This window comes from Channa argus, chromosome 6 (genome assembly GCF_033026475.1).
Source record: "Channa argus isolate prfri chromosome 6, Channa argus male v1.0, whole genome shotgun sequence".
Taxonomy (NCBI): domain Eukaryota; kingdom Metazoa; phylum Chordata; class Actinopteri; order Anabantiformes; family Channidae; genus Channa; species Channa argus.
Window position 1 is genome coordinate 26,369,403 of NC_090202.1, and position 20,088 is coordinate 26,389,490.

At 41.8% G+C, this 20,088-nt stretch overlaps 2 protein-coding genes across 9 annotated transcripts in view; both read left to right on the top strand.

Annotated features, from left to right (window-relative positions):
• Positions 1-3,029, top strand: part of pak4 (p21 protein (Cdc42/Rac)-activated kinase 4) — a 30,172-nt gene extending 27,143 nt beyond the window's left edge. For all 5 annotated transcript variants that reach the window (XM_067507625.1, XM_067507628.1, XM_067507629.1 and 2 more), the window contains exon 11: positions 432-3,029. In XM_067507625.1, coding sequence (XP_067363726.1) covers positions 432-587 — 156 coding nt within the window. In that variant the 3' untranslated portion in view covers positions 588-3,029. The remainder of the gene's footprint in view (positions 1-431) is intronic.
• A 5,323-nt stretch (positions 3,030-8,352) lies between these two features.
• zgc:152863 (uncharacterized protein LOC562658 homolog) lies at positions 8,353-18,445 on the top strand. 4 transcript variants are annotated; one of them, XM_067507772.1, is made up of 5 exons: positions 8,353-8,375; positions 13,342-13,448; positions 14,676-14,879; positions 16,407-16,557; positions 16,969-18,445. In XM_067507772.1, the coding sequence occupies exons 2-5, from the start codon at positions 13,355-13,357 to the stop codon at positions 17,309-17,311; spliced, it is 792 nt and encodes a 263-aa protein (XP_067363873.1). In that variant the 5' UTR covers positions 8,353-8,375; positions 13,342-13,354; the 3' UTR covers positions 17,312-18,445. The 4 variants fall into 4 exon arrangements, with proteins under 4 accessions (XP_067363873.1, XP_067363872.1, XP_067363870.1 ...); XM_067507771.1 differs by lacking the exon at positions 8,353-8,375 and adding an exon at positions 8,561-9,023; XM_067507769.1 differs by lacking the exon at positions 8,353-8,375 and adding an exon at positions 9,585-9,946.
• Positions 18,446-20,088: the final 1,643 nt, after the last annotated feature.

Consider the following 20,088-nt stretch of genomic DNA (forward strand, 5'->3'; position numbering starts at 1 on the left):
AAGCTTCTAAAGGAAGAAGACTGTGAGGTAATAACTTGATTACAGCCCTTTGTGTTACCTTCAATGGTGACTTTAGAAATGAACCTAAGATTGATTTGATGAAGGTTTGATGTACAGTCCAACCACTACAATAAAATACATTTTCAAAAGAAAATGTAAAACTAAAATGTACCCTTTAGTTTTACACTTTCTTTGGAAAATGTATTTTATTTTAGTTTCTGAAAATATTTCAAAACAAGTTTTCGCTTTTCACTATACAATAATGACCTGGTGTCTATCTGTTCATGTGCATACTGTTCAGACTTTTGCAGTTGTTTAAGCATAACCAACTGGTCGATTGTGAACATGGGGTTTACACACTGTTACCAACCTACACATGCCTTTTCATGACTCTGGGTGTTTTCTCCCTCTGTGTTCTCTCCTTCTCCCAGGTGTCCCCTCTGCTCAAAGGTTTCCTGGACAGGATGTTGGTGCGAGACCCGGCTCAGAGGGCCCCAGCCAGTGAGCTTCTCAAACATCCGTTCTTGTCAAAGGCGGGTCCGCCGTCCTGCATTGTTCCTCTGATGAGGCAGAATAGGATGAGATGAGGCATTCAACACCAAGACCTCCAGACTCCTGGGAGGTGGAGTGTGTGCAGGTTCAGATGGAACAGAATACTCCTGTACACAGCCGGGTGGCCTACGGAGGTCAGAGGTCATGTTTGAGAGGTCTGCACCTGGAGCTAAACTCTCTGGAAGACCATGAGCTGCAGAGTGTAAACTGGGTGTGCAGGATTATTCTGCTTCTGTGAATCACTGAACTGTGGGGAGCATTTTTCCCATGTTAGAGGCAATAAGTGTGTGTGTGTGTTTGTACATGTACATATGTGTGTTAACACTGTTAATGGTGGCGTTTTATGGCTCAAATGTGTGTGTGAGCTCTCACTTGCAGTTTAGAGTGGAGTAAAGACCACAAAGAAGCCACAACTTGCCTGTTGAACAATTTTAAGCTGATTCTATCTAAACACTTTTTTAAATTGAAGGGCTTGACCTGGAATGTTTTAAGGACTGTAGTTGGTTGTATTTTTCCATTTGGACCTTACCTGGATTTTAAGTGTGAAGGTTTTGCACACGAATCAGATGCTTTGAAGGACTTTGAAGGACCCAAGAGCCTAATACGTAATTTTAGATATAGACAGCAACATTTTAATCTCACTATTGGACTGTCTAGAGGACCAGGACCAGACAGATTCCAGGCTCCATCCTCAATACACCCAGAACTACACTACTGAGGGAGGAATTCTTGACTCGGAATCGAGTCAGATGGACTTTTATTTTGTAACCTTATAATCACTAGCTTCCTGTTGTAAACAAACAAACACTAAGTCAAAAGATAAACACTGGAGTTGTGGTTTTCTAACAAATGTTTTTTTTTCTTCCATATTTTACTGTGTAAGTACAATGAACATAGAGAGAAATATTAGTTTTGATGTTCTACTATCTCTATTTTGTGATTAATATTATTATGATTTGCTCTAGAGTGAGATGTGATGATTTTGAAGCACTGTCGACAAGAGATAGAAGCTTGCACTCTGCTAATCCAGCACAAATAATAGACACTAGGCTATGTATGACTTTTTGACGCGGAGGTTAAGATGTTAAGGCAGACGACCAGACAAAAACAGGAAAAGTATGTGAGCATGTGCCATTAAAACTGAATGGGTCTAAAATCCCATCTAAAATCCATAATCATCACCCCAATGTTTTAGTTTTTTTTTTTCCTTTAAATGGTTGGGATTTTATTCTTTATGTATATACATTTCAGTTAATATAGAAGACTAAATGTTCACACATTATTTTGTTCTTGTCACAAATGAGTTGCTTCTCCGGTGACCACTACACTCTTTTCACTCTTTATCAGCTTTTTTTTTTTTTTATAAGCAAACACTGGCTGTTGTCAGTAAATGGTCGGGTTCCTTTACTTCGCTGCTTGTGCAGTTGAGTCGATTAATGTTTGATTGCTTAGTCAATGCATGTTCTCCTGAATCCACCTCCTCCTGTGAAAGCTTTTAGGGAGCAAACATTTGCTGTGCGTCATCTAGTGAGAAAAACTCTACACTACGCAGCCAGAGATCAGGAAAAAGGCGGTTTGGTTTAGATTGTTTTATCTGTGTTGCTCTTGCTTTTAATGTGTGAGTGTGAGATGTCAGATCTGTGGTTAATTGTAGTGTTTGCATTCAAGTTGGGCGTGTGTGTGGGTTCTGTGTAAGAGGATCATTAGACAGATATGAGAAACTTACAGTATGAGGGCAGGAAACACTTTAATCATAATTCGCTCTGAACACTAGTGAGTAATAATCGCTAATAATACACACACACAAACACACACACATAAGCTAAAGGAATGGTCAGACCCTGGGTTTAATGTTTGTAGACGAGAGCCAATTTCTCTACAGATTAACTCCAACTATCATGTTTTTGTTGATACTGTCATTAACAGAAAATGCTGTGTTATCATGGCAGAAAACTGCTTTTAGTGTGAAGGGGAATAAGTCTGTTGTAACTTGTTAGGAGGTTTTCCCACATCCAGTCAAACATAATGAAATCACCGAACTAATTGCAGTTCGGTTTTGGCCGAGGTCTGATTAACATACACCCACCTCTGCCCTCGGTGGCATGTTCATCTGTAGTCTCACACTGTACCTTGCAGCAACAAACATAATCAATGCAGAAAGTGAAATTAAAGATAAGACCATTGCTCTGTTAAAGAGGCAAGGAAATGACTTGTGGAGATAAAGACAAACTGGGCCTGCAGTTAGCTTCTGGTCTCCAGGCTTAGGTTCCTGTTTCCATTCCTTCTCTGTCTTTCAGTTCAGCTGCTGCAGAGACGGCTCATCAGACCAGATCTAACTCGATTAAGATTAGGTTTTTGATTCTGAGCCCAGAATATTTCCCAGCAATCTGGCGCAGCTTGAAAATGAACATATTGGAACTATATTTTCCTTCAACCTCCTGTTATGAATACAGGACGTCTCCACAAAAATACAAAGCTCCCATCTAGACAGAAGTACACGGAGACGTGTGGTGGGTGGTTAAACGATATATAGTTGCTCAGTTCGCATTTTATTATGGTATGGCTGCAATCTCACACTATAGGCTGGGAAAAAAATCTTCCTTCATAAAGTTTCTGAAGATGAGAGATGTGTTGCTTGAACTAAATGATTGTTTTGAAGGCTGTGGTTTTGCTGCTGTTGATGTGTATTGTGTTACACAAAGGGGCGTTTCACTATTTTAGCATCAATGATGTGACGTTTTACGTTGGTGTGCTGATGTTCTGTGTATGTAGGTGCACTGTAACTACTCCAGATGTGTGTGATGAGCGGCGGCACAGATTAACCTGATGGAAAAACACGGATAAGTGTGGTTTAAAAAGATTGATCACAAACTTCTACACTACAGATGGATCAGAAGCGGAAGAAGCTGGATTTCAAAATGTGCTGTGATGTTTCGTTTTTGTTTGAATGACAATCAGGAGTAAAATAAGACACTTTAATTTTGCTGTTGTCTGATTTGAGAGCGTGTTTCCTGACGATACGGATCTCAGATGTTTCTCAGACTGGACAAATTGATGACAACAAAATAGACTTTGTGTTGAAATCTTAGACTCTGCTAAAAGTGAATTGAATTCAACTCCACTGTTAGGACAAAAGACAAGAAAATCGGAATTATGTCAATCACGAAAGAATAGGTTGCAGCCTTTTGAGGGAAAGGTTGCAATGTTTTCAGTTGGAAAAAGTTAAAAAAAAAAAACACGGACGGAAAAGTCAAAATAAAGTAGGCTGCTTCCACGACAAAGTGCTGCTTTTATATTTGGATTAGGTTAGTTGAGATTACAGTTTATAACTTCATGAATGTCCTTGTGTAACAGAGCGTATTGGTCCCTGTTACTTATTTGACTGTATTGAAATCTTGTAGCCCTAAATTTGTTTTTTGTTTTTTTACTTGAAAATTATGTTTATTGGCCAAATTATAGAATTGTTTTTAAATATTTCAAAATCAAATTTGTGATTATTTTCCCATCAGTGGCCCTAACACACATTGGAAATGAATTGCTCTGATCACCTATTTTTGTCTTTCACTTACCTGCTGTTTGTCCAGGTGTAAACAGATGCTTTCTGTGATGTTACACTTTATTGTTGTTCCGGCCTTGTTCCACATTGTGATCAGTTGTGTTTTGGTTATAAATGTGAAAATCCCAGATCTGTTCTTTCTGCAGGTGGACTGATGTTTGTTATGTAGACTGTACCTACATTTTCATGGACTAGATTCTACTGTTGGTGTGTGTGTGCGTGCGTGTGCATATATTCATGAGTTCATGCCTTAACCTTTCTAATCACTACTTGATTATGATTCTGACTTGACACTACGACTGTTAGTGACGGTGAAAGGAGACTCCCATGATGCTCTACTCTTCTCATCTCACCTTTGTATGTTTTAGAGGAACAGCGCTCACTTAACATTCCTCCGTGTTTTCAACTTGCAGAGACTGTTTTTTATTGTGGTCACTGGGTGCCTAAGAGTCGCCGCTCTTCCCGCTTCAGCTGCATCTTCTAAAAGAGACCAAGTTTAGTCCAAAGGGTTTTCCAGGAAGCTTGTCAGTTTTCTGTTGATTTTCTTTCAAGTAGCCAATGAGCAGCTCCAGTGCTGCTGCTCGTGGTTCAGTGCCTCACTTTTTAGGTTGACCTGCTGCTTCTTGGAAAAACCACTGCAGGACTCGCCTGTGTTTCCACAGTGGACATGTTTGCTGATGCCAATTTCTGTTGTCACCAAACACTTCAGCCACTACTGACCAACCGGCCTAAATAAAAAAGAATCATATTCTTCCTCTGACAGACTGGTATGATCCTCTTTGATTAACCTTGTGTTGAAAAGTTGATTTTTGTTGATCAGGATGTTTTGTCAGACATCTGATTCTAACAACTGCACCATCTTCTTGTTTTTGTTTTTTTTTTTTTTTTTTGTAAATTTCACTGGTAATGTAAAAACATGCTTCACTTTGCAAAGTTTACTTTGTTTTGCAAATACAATTTTTGTAAAGGTCACTTTTGGTGTCTGATGTGTTATGTTCTTGGATGAAAGTTGCCACTCTAGCAGGTCTGTGCAGCTCTAACACTCATCACACGCTCAAAACAGTTGTGACATGCGTGAACAATGGGTCAAAAATTCAAGTTAAAGCCACAAGTATGTCCAGTTTTTATTGTCAAACTTCGGGCTAAGCTTTGCTCAGAATTTAAAACATTAATTTATTTGCACATTAACATGAACACATTTGCATTTATTCTGTAACATTTCATATACTGATATTAAATATATTAAACATAACGCCATGTTTCAGGTCACAAAATATTAAACAAAATGAAAACTATTATACTGGACTCTAGGCTTAATAATAATAATAATAATTCAAACTCGAGCCTGAGGATCTGAGAACACGGACTGCTTCATACACTGAATGTATTTAGGCACTAATGTCCGAAATACATTTTAAGAGAGCATCAATGGGACACAGGGACATAAAGCCGAGTGTCTTCTGATGACACAAGCTAGAGGTAACAAACAGTACTTTAAGAAGTAGTGTTCATAATGTTGATCCCTGAGAAACTGAATTTTTTTTTTTTCAATTTTGAATGTTTTCACAAGTTTAAATTACAGCCATTTGTTTTACAGATTATAGTAAAACCAGTTAAAAACAGTTCCAGTAAGTGTTCAAGTTACAGGACTAAAACCGAAAGCTTGTTATCTACATTAGAAATAATTAAGTACTATGACCAAAGGTTGTTTCTATACTGTGATGAGTAGGAAAACTACAGTGAAACCTTTCTATCTCGTGTATATATTAAAAAAAAAAAAAACTGCTAGCTGTATATAAATTATTCAGAAATTTCATTTTAATTGGGAAACTGGAAATTGTTCTATATCTACTGCGGCTTTTTCAAAACGCGTTTAACAAGTGCACTTTTAACAGCTGTGGGGAGTTTTTAATCTTTCTGAATGTTTCAGCATCAACCAGGACAATACTGTCCTCCACACTGTCCACTGGATGTCTCTGTAATGGGACTGTGTGTTTGGCCGATGCTCATGTCAGACTGAAGTAAACCACAGTTTTTTTTTTTACCATCTCACGGTGTGGACGACTGCAGTGCACAGTTTTATATGTTGGACAGTGATGTTCTGGCAGAGCCAAGTCGACATTCTTTAATATGTTGAATAACTTCACTTTGATGTTGGCCTCGTTATCAATGCGAATATTAAAACCTCCTGTTAAAATACAACGGCCCTATTTCCAGTTAACGTTTGAAAGTTAAACCTGAAAAGACAGTGTTTGGGGGCTCTGTAAATTGTCACAGCTAAAAACAGAAGTTAAAAAGTCATATTTATGGTTTTTGTACTCGGAATAGGTTCAGAGTTTCTGTGGAAATGGTGACTGTTCCCCCACATTTCCTTCTCTGTCTGCAGCTGTGGTAGAAGGTGCAGTCAGGAAGACAGACGCCACATAGGGTTGGTGCTACACCAGCACCTAGCCAGGCTTCAGTGACAAATAAATGATCAATTGTATGGTCTTATTATATTTTAACCTAACTGAAACATGTTGGATTATGAATTGTTTTATCTGAAATTTGAGGAGCCTGCTTGTTAATATTCTTACTAACGGCACTGTTGGGTTGAGGTCTGTTGTGGGGTATTTGTGTGTCTGGGTGATTGATGCAGGCTGGGGAGTCTGGAGAACTAACAACGCCACGACTCAACTGGGCTGGAGATTTAGAAATCACTTTGAATTGCCTGCAGCAGGGCAAGCGGAGGAAGTACACGAGTGTAAAGAGGGTATCGAAATTTTAAGAATGAGAGTCGATCTCATCCTGGCGCTGGGTATTTTCCTATGCAGCCCCTGGTGTTTACAGAGCAAACGAACACACTAATAACCAGCAGCGGTTTTCTTTCTGATAGGAGCCACCGAGCACAGAGAAATGAGGCAGCATTGTTTCTGTTTTACCAAATACGGCTGCAGTGTTGTCATTAGAAGGCCTAGATTGAAAGTCATCCTTCACAGCTACCTAACTGATAGACGTGCTTGATAAAGTGCCCACAGGGTGCCGGCTGACTTGATAACACCACAGTTTAGCTGTCTGTAAAAAAACCCTGAAGGAACTTGTATTGTAGCAGAGTCAGTGCAGCTGCACTTCCGCCAAGCTGTCGTGCCAGTGGAGATAACTGAGCAGCAGGTCGAGCTTTGCTGGCTTCAGTTCTTCAGCAGAGCTTTTACTGTAAACAGGTGGCCTGAAGGGTGGGACCCTCCAAACAGTGGCATTTTGTCCACCCCAGGAAAGCTGTGCCTGCTTCTTTTGCTTTTTTATTAGCGGCTTTTAGTAAAAATGCATCTTATATTTCAGTTTTGAATATTTTGCATATTTATTTAGAGAATATACAATTTTCACAATAGGTGCACGTCACATGAAAAATGCTCCTAATGTGGAGAGGAGCTTCCTGTGAAGTCCGACTCAGTAATGTTTCTAAACGTTTTACGGCGAGGCTCATTCTTCTGACCAGTCAGAGAATTTCAGTGGTTTCAGCTGGATTTTTGCAGCATTCTCATTTATTGTAATTTAATGAGGGCTAAAAGCTAAAATGTGTGCAGAACGTAGCAGAGTGTAGCAGAAGGCAGAAGAGCATGCTGGAGCAGAGTGGACTGAGTCTCATTTTAGCTTAAGTTTCATTTCGAAAAAACACAAATACACACAATACACATAAAACAATGCTAAATACATTTTTTGCTGCTCCTCATGGAAACAACTGTCATGTCAGTGTTTCCAGGCGTGCACTTAAAGGGGACGGACACAACTGGGACTTGCTTGTTGTTGCTATGGTGACTCTTTAGGCTGCTGAATTCCAGTAGTGTTGAAAATGAGCCAGAATTGAGGTTTTCTCATTTTTAGTTTTGACTGTCTAACGGCGAGAGTCAGGTGTTTATTTCACGTTTCCTGTTTCTGTCACCTGCGCTATCTGCAGCTTGTTTCTTAGAGCTGATATGGGGGAGGAAAAAAAGGAAGTGAAGTAGGAAAAGCGACATCTGATAAGAAAATTTTAATTGACGAGAAAGAAAGAAAAGATAAGCATGTGGATTATCTGGGCTGGCAGATCTCTCCTTAGACCTGCTGGACGTGACTCTTTGCAGCATTTGTTTTAACGTTGGTCATCGCTATTCGCATGCGTTGGACTTTTAACGTTTCAGGTGCTCATCTCCTAACCACCTTCATCCTCAGTCCACCATGTTTGCCTGCAACCAGATACTCCAGCTTCGGGACAGATTGGGAGTTCATGAGTTTTCAAAGATTCCCCTGGGTTTGGAATTTTAAACCGTTTCCTAATTGTCTTCACTATGTGCTTTTATGTTGAAACTGGCCACAATTTCCTTTTCCGGATTTGCTGTGTGCACATCTTGTCCAAACCGTGGGGACATGTCAACCTCAGTCCTCAAACCTTCAGTGTTTTTTTTTTTTAAGCTCGGACCAGGTTGTAATGTCAGACGTAGACTTAGTGTGAGGGTCAGGGTGAGGGGAATGTGTGTCCTCAGAAAGATAGAAGGAAAACGTGTGTGTGTGTGTGTGTGTCTGTACTTGGAAACGGAGAGGAACTAAGTGGTTAGAGGGCGTCTAAAACAGTAGCATTGTTGTGTGTATGTGTGTTTCCAGAATGTGACGTAGAGGCGCGGCTGGGAGGTGTTTGGCGGTCTGCAGCAGCCAATAGGAAGCCTGCGCGTGTGTGTGTGTGTGTGTATCATCACAGCTGATCGATGAGTCAGGGAGGCAGCGGCAGAACAGATCCCACTTGTTGCTGAGCAGCAGCAGAGACCATCAGCTGATCGCAGGTCGGATCCGTCTGGGCTCTGCGTCCTGTGAATAAAAACGAGACTCGCCTCCGCAGCCCGAGCGTCCTCCTCAGAGCCTCGGAGCCGGATCACACCGCAGCTGCCTTATTTACAGCTCTCAGGTGGGACGTGGGTGCCGTTCGGGCGGCTTGGGTTTGGTCTATTGACAGTGTGTGTATGTGTGTGTGGGGGGGTTAGGTTTAGCCGGTGATTAAATATTAATGACTATCGATTATTGGCACTTTGAATGTTGGTGCTTCATGTCTGGGCCTGTTTTATAACGAGTGGATTATTTTCGCTGACAGCAGTGATTATCGGGATGATGAGAGGCCGATCATCAATAATCAGACGGACCTGATCGATGCTTCATTTTTACATAATAACCTGTCGTGATTCAGACACGTTAAACGGTTCCACGGCGAGATTATTGCGGTTTTTTTTAATTAATTTATATTTGTTATTACTGTTTTCAGGATCCTTGAGCGTTCTGCGTCTGCAGTGGGAACATTTGCTGCTTCCCTGTGTTTTATATAATTATAAATGAGCTACAGTAGATTTGGTTTTTGAGCTGTTTATTGGACAGAACCGTTCTCTGAGAATTTGTGATGGATGTTTTTTTTTTTTTTTTCAATTTTTGTTTTGGATAATTTCATACAACCAGTCAACAGTCAACCCTAACCCATTTAAAAGCTCAGGAGAATTTGGAAATAGTTACAGCCTGATGAAAATGTAGTTTAGCTTGGATGGATGAAAACACAAATCAGTGTGTGTGTGTGGGTGTGTGTGAGACCTACACTTGACACACAGATAACATTAGGTGCATTGTTGACATTCCCGATGATTGAGATCATTTAGGACATTATTAACTTTATTTAATGTTTATTAGTTGTAAATTAGTTTTTTTATACACTGAGTTACAAAACCTTTATGTTGAACCTGTTCACCCCTCAACCCTGCTGCAGCATCAGCATTTCCACTGCTGCTTTTTTCTGGAGCATCACAAACCCATGCAGAGCAGGTGGGGGTCACCACACGCTGCCTCCAGGTGAATTAAATCCACTTGTATCTCATTAAATTCAGTCAAGAGGAAGTGCTCAAGGCTGGGTCCGTGTGAAACACATTTTGGAGAAATTTCTTCTTCCTTCCTCTCTGCTGTGTGTGTAAAAATACTTTCTTTTGCCTCTTACCTCATTTAAACCCAGTGTCTGTTAAAGTGAAAACTGTTCCCTTTGTTACAAACATTTGATTCTTGTGCAACATAAAATACACACCCACACACTTATTTCAAATAGTGCTGCATGAAAAGCCTTCCAATGTAATGTTTTAACAGCAGTTGTACAAATCAGAACAATTGGGAACTGAGCTGTTGGCGAGCGTGAAAACAGCGTGTGTGTTGTAGGTGAAGGACGTTAAACCTTGATGTCATGCTGTTTGAGCCTGTTGACCTCACGCGTGCTGAATTATTGTAAACCAGTAGAGCAGAGCCACCAAAGTCCATCAACTGGATGCCCATATTTGGGTCAGTGGGTGAAGACTAACTACTGTAAATGTGTCAGCGTAGACGTGCAGTGGACTCTTTGGGTTGTCAGTTTTGTGGCCTCGCTCTCGGGCATCAGGTGATTGTAACAAAGGGTGACTTTTTTCCTTTTCTAACTCTTCCTCTGCTTGTGCCAAACTAATGGCTGCATCACTTCCCGAGTGTTCCAGAAAATATTTCCAGGAAAGCGGAAGCCGGCATTACGTGTTTATGGTAGCTCACATTGTTGAACATAGCGTAACGTTAGTCACCTCGATCTGAATCACCAGTATGAGCGTGCGCAGAGCACCAGTCTGAGCTTCCATGACATCAGCTTCCTGCGCTAAAGCTGCGTTTGAATTTAGATCCACATGAGTCATAAAGGGAGCACGAAGATCTGATCACTGCAACTCATGTTTGGAGTTTAGTCTGTTTGACATAACGAGAGGAAGGATTGTACGGCTTGAAAGTGCTTGAAAGTTTGTGGACCCTATGTCTGCGAAAATGTGAGCCAAAATGGGATCAGATTTTGTGCTAACACAAGATGAATTAAAGACAGAATTTGGCAAACTAACTAACTGGACTTCAACCAACTGGGTCCCAGCTGTGCACATTTTTTTTCGTTTTGGATATTAGTGACTTCCTCCATGTAGCTGTGCCAGCTCTGTAGCGTTTGCAGTGATCCATGCACAGCAAACACTGTTTAGTGTTGGTCAAAAACTACACTTCATTCCTCACATAAATCTGTCACGTTAGATCTTCTACCACATTACATAAATGAAGAAGTGTGTTTAGTTTTTTTTTTGTCTTGTTTTAATTGAGCTCCCTAGTGACTGGTTTTAGATCATATCAGATCATATCTGTGCATAAATAGTTCTCAAAGCTGTATCTGCAAGATCTCAAGTAGACCACAACAATGTCCTGGCCTGAATGACGTCTTGGTCTTTGTTAGCAAAACAGCGTTAATGCAGGAGCCACGAACTCCAGCTGCAGTTCTCCAACCCTCCAAATGTGGTCTGTGAGATCCTGAGCGGTTCTGTAGTTGCAGAACCTTTGCTCTGTCCTACAGAGGCAACTTCAGAATAGAGATTAGTCTGTTTTATGTGTAGACCTGCACCAGTTTTGTGTCTGAATCTGCAGCCGTAACGAAGGGGGACATCGAGTCCTCCACCGTGTCAAGTCAGCTGCCGCACAGCTCTAAGATTCATTCGGCCGGGCCAGACTGCACCAGCTGACACCGAAAACTGACATTTAATTCTTGACCGAAACGACGTTCGTAGAGGTTCTGAAATGTGCTCAGAGTGAAAACGAGCAGCTACAGCACATTTGATTCAGACGCTGCAGAGGGTTTGTAAAGACTGGAGACGCTGGAGAGCCATTTTAGTTTTCTCCTGCTGTCTCCAACTTGATAAACATCACAGCAGAAGTTCTAATATCACAGATGATGACTAAGATGCAAACCTCCCACACAGGATGTGGTCAGACATAACAGTAAGCTGTGTGTGTGTGTGTGTGTGTGTGTGTGTGTGCCCATCTGAGCGTGACTGGCACACTGGAGCAGGGGGCCTTCCCGCACTGCTCCCGAAATGACTGGCTTGTGTCTTGACATGAAAGCACCAAACAGTGCTGCAGAGCACACCTACACACACAGACACGCGCACTCACATTTGCACGCAGCCAAAACACTGTGGCATTTAGGCTGGCTCTCTAGCTCATCACAGGAAGTGCACGTCTGGGACCAGCGTGCTACGAGTCATCTGGAGAAAGAGTTTGGGTCGTCGTGGTGGCGGTTTTCTGTTTCAGCCTGTAGAAACTTTTGCTGCAGGGTGTTGGGTCGGTTGGTCTGGTCAGTGATGAATTGGTGAACAGTTCAAGGTGACACTTTCAATATTGGTCGTCTGAGAGGTTGAAGTCAGGCCAGGTTTACACTGATCTGTCAGAGGCACAAGCTCATTTTAAGGTTTTACATTGTTTATGTATTTTATCTAAGAAACTGGTGAGAAAGAGATGTTGCACTGACACATTGTTGATTAATTTTCCTAAAATGTCTTCAAACAATAATATATGAACAACGGAACATCCTGTTAATGCAAGTATGCTTCCTGTGTCAGGAACTCAAAAATGTTTTAAAATGTTAATGAGGAGATTTTTAGTATTTTTTTTTAGCCTCAACCTTCACAATTAGTCACATTAAGTTGATCTCTTCCAAGGTTTTTAGCATTTTTAGAAATAAATTTCCACCACTGCAAAAAGGAAAACACAGAGACAGAATTTTATACTAAAGGACTATTTTTCAATATTGTTCAAATCTGAACAATATTCCCTTTATTTATTTTTTTTATCACTCGTATGGAGGCAGACTCTATCCTTTAGGTAAAGCCAATTAGGAATATGGATGAATTTACTTTCAAATTTTAAAAACATAAGAACGTGTGGTGACGTTCTGACTAACCGTCTTCGTTAAATGAATGTTTAGCTGTAGCTTTGGAGGCACAGACGGGGTCACGTTGCAGCTGCGTTGTTATGATCAGGAGCAGCCAGCTGAGGTGTGTGGTGTGTTACCGACACAACAGCAGGACAAGATGCTGGACAGGCCACGGGGTTGGCGGTTTTAGGCCTGACTCCACATGCTCATACTCCAAAGTGTCACAAGCTGATGCCATGGATGGCAAAAACTGGGCCGGGGATGTCCTGTGTTAAAATCAGCCAAACACAAAACCACAGGATCTGCTGTGGTGACTTGTAACAGGAAAACAAAAAATAAATGGCTGATTCACGGCTGGCAACAAATTTAGACAAACAAATTCTCTTCCTTGGCAAATGTGAGCTTATATATATATTTTGGGCAGTTACTGTTTATGATGACAGAGGTGCGAGTTCCTGTGTGGAGACATTTTCTGACTCTTCATTTCTTTTGTTACCAGGAAGTCCTGTTTGATGTCTGCTTCAGTCCTGTATCCATGGCCGGGCGGACGCGTCAGTCTGTGCTGTGGACTCCTCCTCCTGGTGTCCTCACCCCTTCTCGTTGCAGGTACGACCTCTGACCCCCAGCACAGCACCCAGACCTCCCTCTGTGTGGGTTTATCTAGTCATTACATTACTATCTTTTTCCCTTTCAAAACTCTCAGAAGACACAGAATTCAAATGAAAACTGAAGAGTTTGACTTCATGAAATCACACTGACTGATGCCTGGAAACAGATTTTAAACCATTAAGAATAGTCATAATATTCAAATATATCATATTTTAAAATATCTGGATGCCACGAACACAAATCAAAAGTAGGAGACCTGAACGCTCTCCACAGCTCATCCTCCGCATGTTATCAATGATCGAAGCCTTTGAAATGTGTGTGTTTCTAATTGCTTCATTGAGAAATGTGAGTCTGAACCCACAGTAGTGAGATACTGAAAGAACTTCAAAGGCTTCATCGCCCCAAAAGCAAATGCTTTTCTTTGTAAATACGACCCAGTTGGATGTTGAGCAGTGGTTTGGCTTTGAGGTCACCAGTTTTATTATATGTCATCGGGACTAATTGTGAAACTCCAAGTGAACTTTAGACAGTGTTTGTCACTGTGCTTCAGAGGTTGGAAACTAACTATCTGCTTCTTCATCTTCTCATCATAAGCTCACGGTTACTCGTGTCTGTTGTGATCAAAATAGTTTGAATCCTGACTGCTTTCACTCCACTGTCGGTGAAGTTGGTGAAAAGTATTAGTGAGTTCTCCACGTAGCTTTGTTTGCAGGAAAGCCAGTGATTTTTCATCCTTGGCCTCGCACTTGACTTACTCCTCAGATGTTTCGGCTTAAGGAGCCAGTGGGGTTTGGGGGAAGCGTAATTTTGTTGATGCAGACTTTTTCTGTTTGGAGATGATGAAACAGAGGAAGTGGGTAACTGTGGCAAAGGGTCCACTGGCTTAGACTGTTGTTTCAGTGAATGAGCAGGAAGTTGCTGGAAATGCAAAAATGCAAAATTAACAGAAAACACACAACAGTAAGCCTGACCCCCCTCCCCCTCCCACACATACACACACACACACACACACACACACACACACTCACACAGAGCCTTTTACCCTTGTCAGCATTTGTGTACGGTAACAATGATCACTGCTGTGTTTTGTGACCTAGTAAAATCCAATGACTGTATGTGGAGCACACAGTTGGAGGAGAAATGTAAATTCACTAATGGCACTAATAGCTGTGAAAAATCGAGGCAGCGAATATCACCTCATTACAGAGTTTTGTGTTTCTACAGGCAGACTGAACAACTGCACTCACCCTCTGGTGTCCGAACATGGAGGCTTCCGCTGCGATCCGTCTCCGTGTCGAGGTTTCCCCCAGAAGAGCTCCATCTATTTCTTCTGTGAACCTGGATTTCACATCAGCAACAAGGTCCACATGGCCAGGTGTCACCACGGGAGGTGGCTGCCCCCGATACCTGCCTGCGTCTCTGACAAAGGTAAAGAACAAACACTGACTTCACTTTCCTAATAACTGAGATGCAGAAGTTCTCTGCAGGTTGAATCCACCAAATCCTAAGGAACAACCACTGCATCTCGAAATATTTTGGATTTAGCTTTGCTGCTTTTTCTTCCCCTGGTTTGATTCGTTTCATCACAAATTAACCAGCAAAGCTAGACTTAGAAAAACGTGACCAGCATTGTCAAGAAGGAAGAAGAAGCTCACAGAAGCTGTTTTTTGACATAGGGACACTAACTGAGGAAGAGACGTTCAGAGGTCACCCTGCCCTCCTTTATAAAACGTGTCAAATCCCTTCTGAAACTTCCAAAAGGAGCAATCATTATTGATTATAGATCCATTTTGGCCATTGCACAGGCTAATGGCAGCAATAACAACCTGACTGTGTGTGATTCGGTGGTTGCTGACACCGTTTTGACTCAATTGTTTAAAAGGTTTTAAGAATCGTCAGTTCCTGCAAAACTAACAAAAAAAAAAACAAAAACGAGTGCTTCCTGCACAGAAAGCCTCTTTATTCTGTTCCTCCCTTTATGTCCAGTCACGAATCATCACAGCATTAGTTTAGAGCCTTACGAGTCAACTTTATGACTTCGACTCCCAGAGAAATGTTCTCCTCTGATTCTCAAAAAGAACAGGAGGAGAAGTGGCTGAAGATTTGGGCCAAGTGGCCCCAGGACTCATCTCAGCATCTCAGCATCACAGCAGCAGCAGCAGCGCATGTGTCTTTTGACCTACTTAACAAAAACACACCAACACATTCACACTCTCTGCAGAACTAGCAGCTCTATTTTCCTCAGACCAGTTACGACTTCCTCTCATCATCATTCAGTCAAACGCGCTGGGACAGGAAGTCAGAGCGCAGAAAGAGGAAGCGGGCAAAGCCACCATAATAACCCTAAATGTTTCCTCTGTGTTGACGCTGTCTCCGCCTCATGGAAAGCTGCTTTTATGCTGAAACCACTCAACTTGATAAAATTCTCCCTCTCATGCACAATGTTTCTGATAACTGGTTCTTTTTAAGCACAAACACTCACAACTGGGGTTTTTCCCACAGAGGTGCAGCACAGGTGATTGTCACAGCTTCAGCTTCCCTCCACGATCACCTAATAAGTGCTGCAGGCCCACATCTTCATTTAAAGAGGACAATTATTAACCAAATATGATTTTGTTTTTCTCCGCTGCTGCAATTAATGATTTTCTTCAGAGATTATTAATTAACTATTCAACCTATTAAGCATTAAAGAAATAGTGAAAAACATGTTTCTACAGTTACTAAAAAAAAAACCTCCTCATTCTGCAAAAATAGGAGCAGCAATGTCCAACATTTGTGCTGGTACATTTGCTTTTTTTGCAGAATTGTTTCTTGTGTGTTTGGGAGTCACTGTGTCCAGATATTATATCGATGCTGACAGCAGGAAACAAGGCTTCTTTCGTTCAGAGAGGCAGCTGGGACGTTTTTTTTCAGCACCTGTAGTTGAATTTGTACTTTCGTCTGTCTCCTCTGCAGAAAGTCCTAAAGTCCAAAGAAATGTAGACAATGTGCAGGACGAGACGATGCCCAGCATGGCCACCACGGCGGTGGGCGTCTCCATCTTTCTGCTCACTACCACTGCCTGCCTGGTAGTCAAATCCCGCCTCTTCCCCTGTCAATCACACGGGTAAGTGGAAGGTAATTTCCTGCATAGATTTAGAAGAAGCCAAGGTCGAGCGATGTTAACGTAGCTTGGTATTTTTGTGCCCAGTTAAAGGACTTCGGCGCTGGTTGTGTTTGAGGTGGTGGCACAAGCTTTTGTTAGTTTCTCTTCTGACTAGTGAATCACAGATGTTTGTTGAGGAACTTACTCCTTGCTGAGGCTCATATGAAACTCCCACATTACATCACATGCAAACACACTGTCACACAACTCCAACGACAAATGCTAATCATGAGGAGAAAGGATCAATGAGGCAGAACCCAGAAGAAAAGGTGTGACTGCAGCAGGTGTTTTATAGCCATTCAGGGCTCAGCTGATTCACTGTCTGCACCTGCCGACATTCACCAACAATCTCTGTCTTCCTCTCTGTCCCAGCAGCCGTCGCTCCTCAGACCAGCTGGACCTGATGGTGGACGGACTTCCTGTCCCTCTTCCCTCCTACGAGGAGGCCGTGTACGGCAGCTGGGGGCAGCGCCTCCCTGCCTGCTCAGCACCTGGACCCACCCAGCTCCTGTTGTCTCAGGAGGCTCCCGGTCACCAGCAGTCGCCTCTCAACAATCAGGCGGACGGAAGCCATCAGCCCCTACTGTCCGGGCAAAGCCCGGACAACCCTCCTCCCCCATATGAGGAGGTCCAGTCCACACATCACAGAGACCGGACGAGTGACGGGGACGTGCGACAGCTACATGTTGCGCTTTCGGGTGACAAGGACACTTGATTGACAGAGAGCCGGTTTCACACGGGACTAAACTTCTAGCACAGCTGCAGCTGTTTGCCCAGTTTGATTGACAGCTCTGCTGCACACTCCTGTGCTGCCTGCACTTTTCCTGGTTGGCTGCAACTCACCAGCATCAGGACCCTGTCCTATCACCTGCTATGATCTTAGATGACGCTGATAAGCTCTGATTGGTTGCCAGGTTACAAAGCTGCGGCTGAAGAGACCTTAAAGAAATATTGATTGTAAAAAGTGTATTGTTTGAATGTATGTGACGGAGGAAGGAGTTTTTGTGCACAGGTTTGTCTGCTCGGTCTCTTCAGGATAAAAACGGCCTTGTTCTTTGTGCGATGATAGACAATATTTCTATGAGAATGTAAATAAGAAAATGCTGTAAAGAGGATTTCAGGACAGCAGTGATCCAAACGTGTAAGTGCCTGTGTGTGTTTTCAGTGTCGTTCTGGAGACGTTGTCCATCCTTCCCGTCAGTGACGGGGCTAATCAAAGCTGCCTCCGTGAAGTCAGTGTCGTGCTGTTGCAGGGACACACGCGTTTCCATGGCAACCGACTCCATTTCCATCTCAGTCGTGCGTGCAGCATCTCTACTCTGAGTGTTACTGGTGCACATATTGATTTGCAGCCCGTGTGTGCACACACACACAAACACACACTCGGGGTATATATACTGACTTTGTGAAACTCAACTCGAACAGCAGCATGTTAATTTGTGTTACTTTCAACAAATCATTTCGTGTACAGCTGATATTATTTCAGTGTTTCTCCTGCGCTCGTTCAGTGTGGAATGAACAAGTGTTTCTGTTCCTTCGTATCTACAGTAAGACGAATGTTTCTGTGTGAAATTGTTTCACATGTATTTTTCCTTCCATCAGTGGAGACACATAAGTGCTTTTACCCAACCTGCAACACCCTGGTTCCCACCCTCTGACTTTTGCACAGCAACTGACGCCTCCACAGACTTTGAATGTATTTTATGTTTCATTTTGTGGCGAAAGAATATCAAAATTAATATATATATATATATATATGGATTATAATATTTACAGAATGGCTATTTGTACATTGTATCATTGCACAGAATTCTATGATGAATAAATGTCGACATGTTTCTTTATCTGACGTCCTGATGTGTCTGTGGGTTAATTGACTGTGATTAGCATCACCTGTGTTTGTCAGTGCTGCAGGATTCACTGGATGTGTTCAGCAGTGCAGAGTAGGACTGAAATACTCCAACAGAGGTAACAGGTGTTTTATTTTTATTTTACAGACTCCAGCAGCTGCTGAATGAACAAACTCTTCCTTTTCTCAACAATACAAAGAATCTGAGCGCTGTCGTTAAAGTCATGATATTAGAAAAGACCTGAGTTTCCCTGTGCATACTTATATATTTAACAATGGAAACATCAGCCTCACTGCAACTTGTCCCTTCACAGTTTGTCTGCACATTTTAAAACGTGGAGTCATTGTGCTGCGTATCAAGTCCTGCTGATACACACATGTTTTCACATGAAACAAAGTCATCCCTGATGTGATTGACCCTTCCCTCCCACATGCTGCAGGTCAGTACACACACACACACACACACACACACACACACACACAGTAAAGTTAATGATTGTTTTAATCTTAAATCTGTTTCTCAAACAACTCGTAGAAATCATGCATTTGTGTTTTAAAGCCTGGAGCCTGGATTCCTCCTAAACCCTTCTTTCATATTTTAATCCATGTTATGTGTAAAAACAACAAAATGCAGTTCAGCCTTTTAGTTAATAAATGTACACAATGTTTTATTTACTTTCTTATTAGAGCCGTGATCAGCTGCATTTAAACAGAACCAAGTTTATTTCCAGGGATAAAAGTATTTAGACCCTTGAGTGAGAGTAATAAAATTACATTATCACAGGTCCAAGTCCTGCAGTTTAAGTATCATTAGAAGTATTTATTATGCAGAATAACTTTAATAACATTGAGATGTTTAGTTTTATATGATGGCAGTGCAGTGGTAGATTATTTCAAGTTCTTAGAAACAAAATCAACCTCAGTCTTAAAGGGTGTGATAGAAGAGAGGATTGCTGCACTAGAATAATAATAAAAAATCCTAAAACAATCTGGGTTCTTTCAAAATGGGTGTATCTGAGTTCACACCTGGATCAGGTGTGTCTGGTCAGCCAGCAGGGCAGGGAGCGTTAGGGAAACAAGCAGGACTGTCATCCTCGAGGACCTGGAATGATCAAAAATACTGTGTAGTACAAAATGTAAAGCAGCAGAACATAGACATAGTGTAGTAAAAATTGTACAGTGCATTACTCAGCATTAACCTGGGATTAAATTTGTTTTATAGCATCCTTAAAGATGATGCATAGGTGGATTAATGAACAGGCCTAATGGGCACAGAACCAAAGACCCTCTGACGCCTCGGGCCCCTGAATCCCCCGTGAAACACACATCATTCAGTAAGATGTGAGCGTTGCGTTCTTTTTTTATGATTAGAGAAGTGGTTTTAAATTTTCAGGATGGAAAAATCTTTCAAAAGAGATGAAGAATAATCTCAATCAGACAAAACTGCTTTAAAGAGACGACATAAAATGACGTCAAACAGCTGATAAATGAAAAATTGACCGCGGACAATACGACCACAAAGCATGACGACCTTGACCTCTTTTATGTCTCTAGGTTGTAAATTTTCCTTTGTAACCCATTGTGAAGTCTTGTTTGGCGTCCTGTTTCTTTGTCCTCCCTGTTGTCACATCACATCCTGTGAA

Bases quoted from the DNA above. Each gene is read 5' to 3' on its own strand.
- zgc:152863 (XM_067507769.1), top strand. From the start codon at position 9,777: ATGTTTATTAGTTGTAAATTAGTTTTTTTATACACTGAGTTACAAAAC. The intron at 13,449-14,675 runs GTACGACCTCTG...GTGTTTCTACAG, and splicing joins CTCACCCCTTCTCGTTGCAG to GCAGACTGAACAACTGCACT. The intron at 14,880-16,406 runs GTAAAGAACAAA...TCTCCTCTGCAG, and splicing joins TGCCTGCGTCTCTGACAAAG to AAAGTCCTAAAGTCCAAAGA.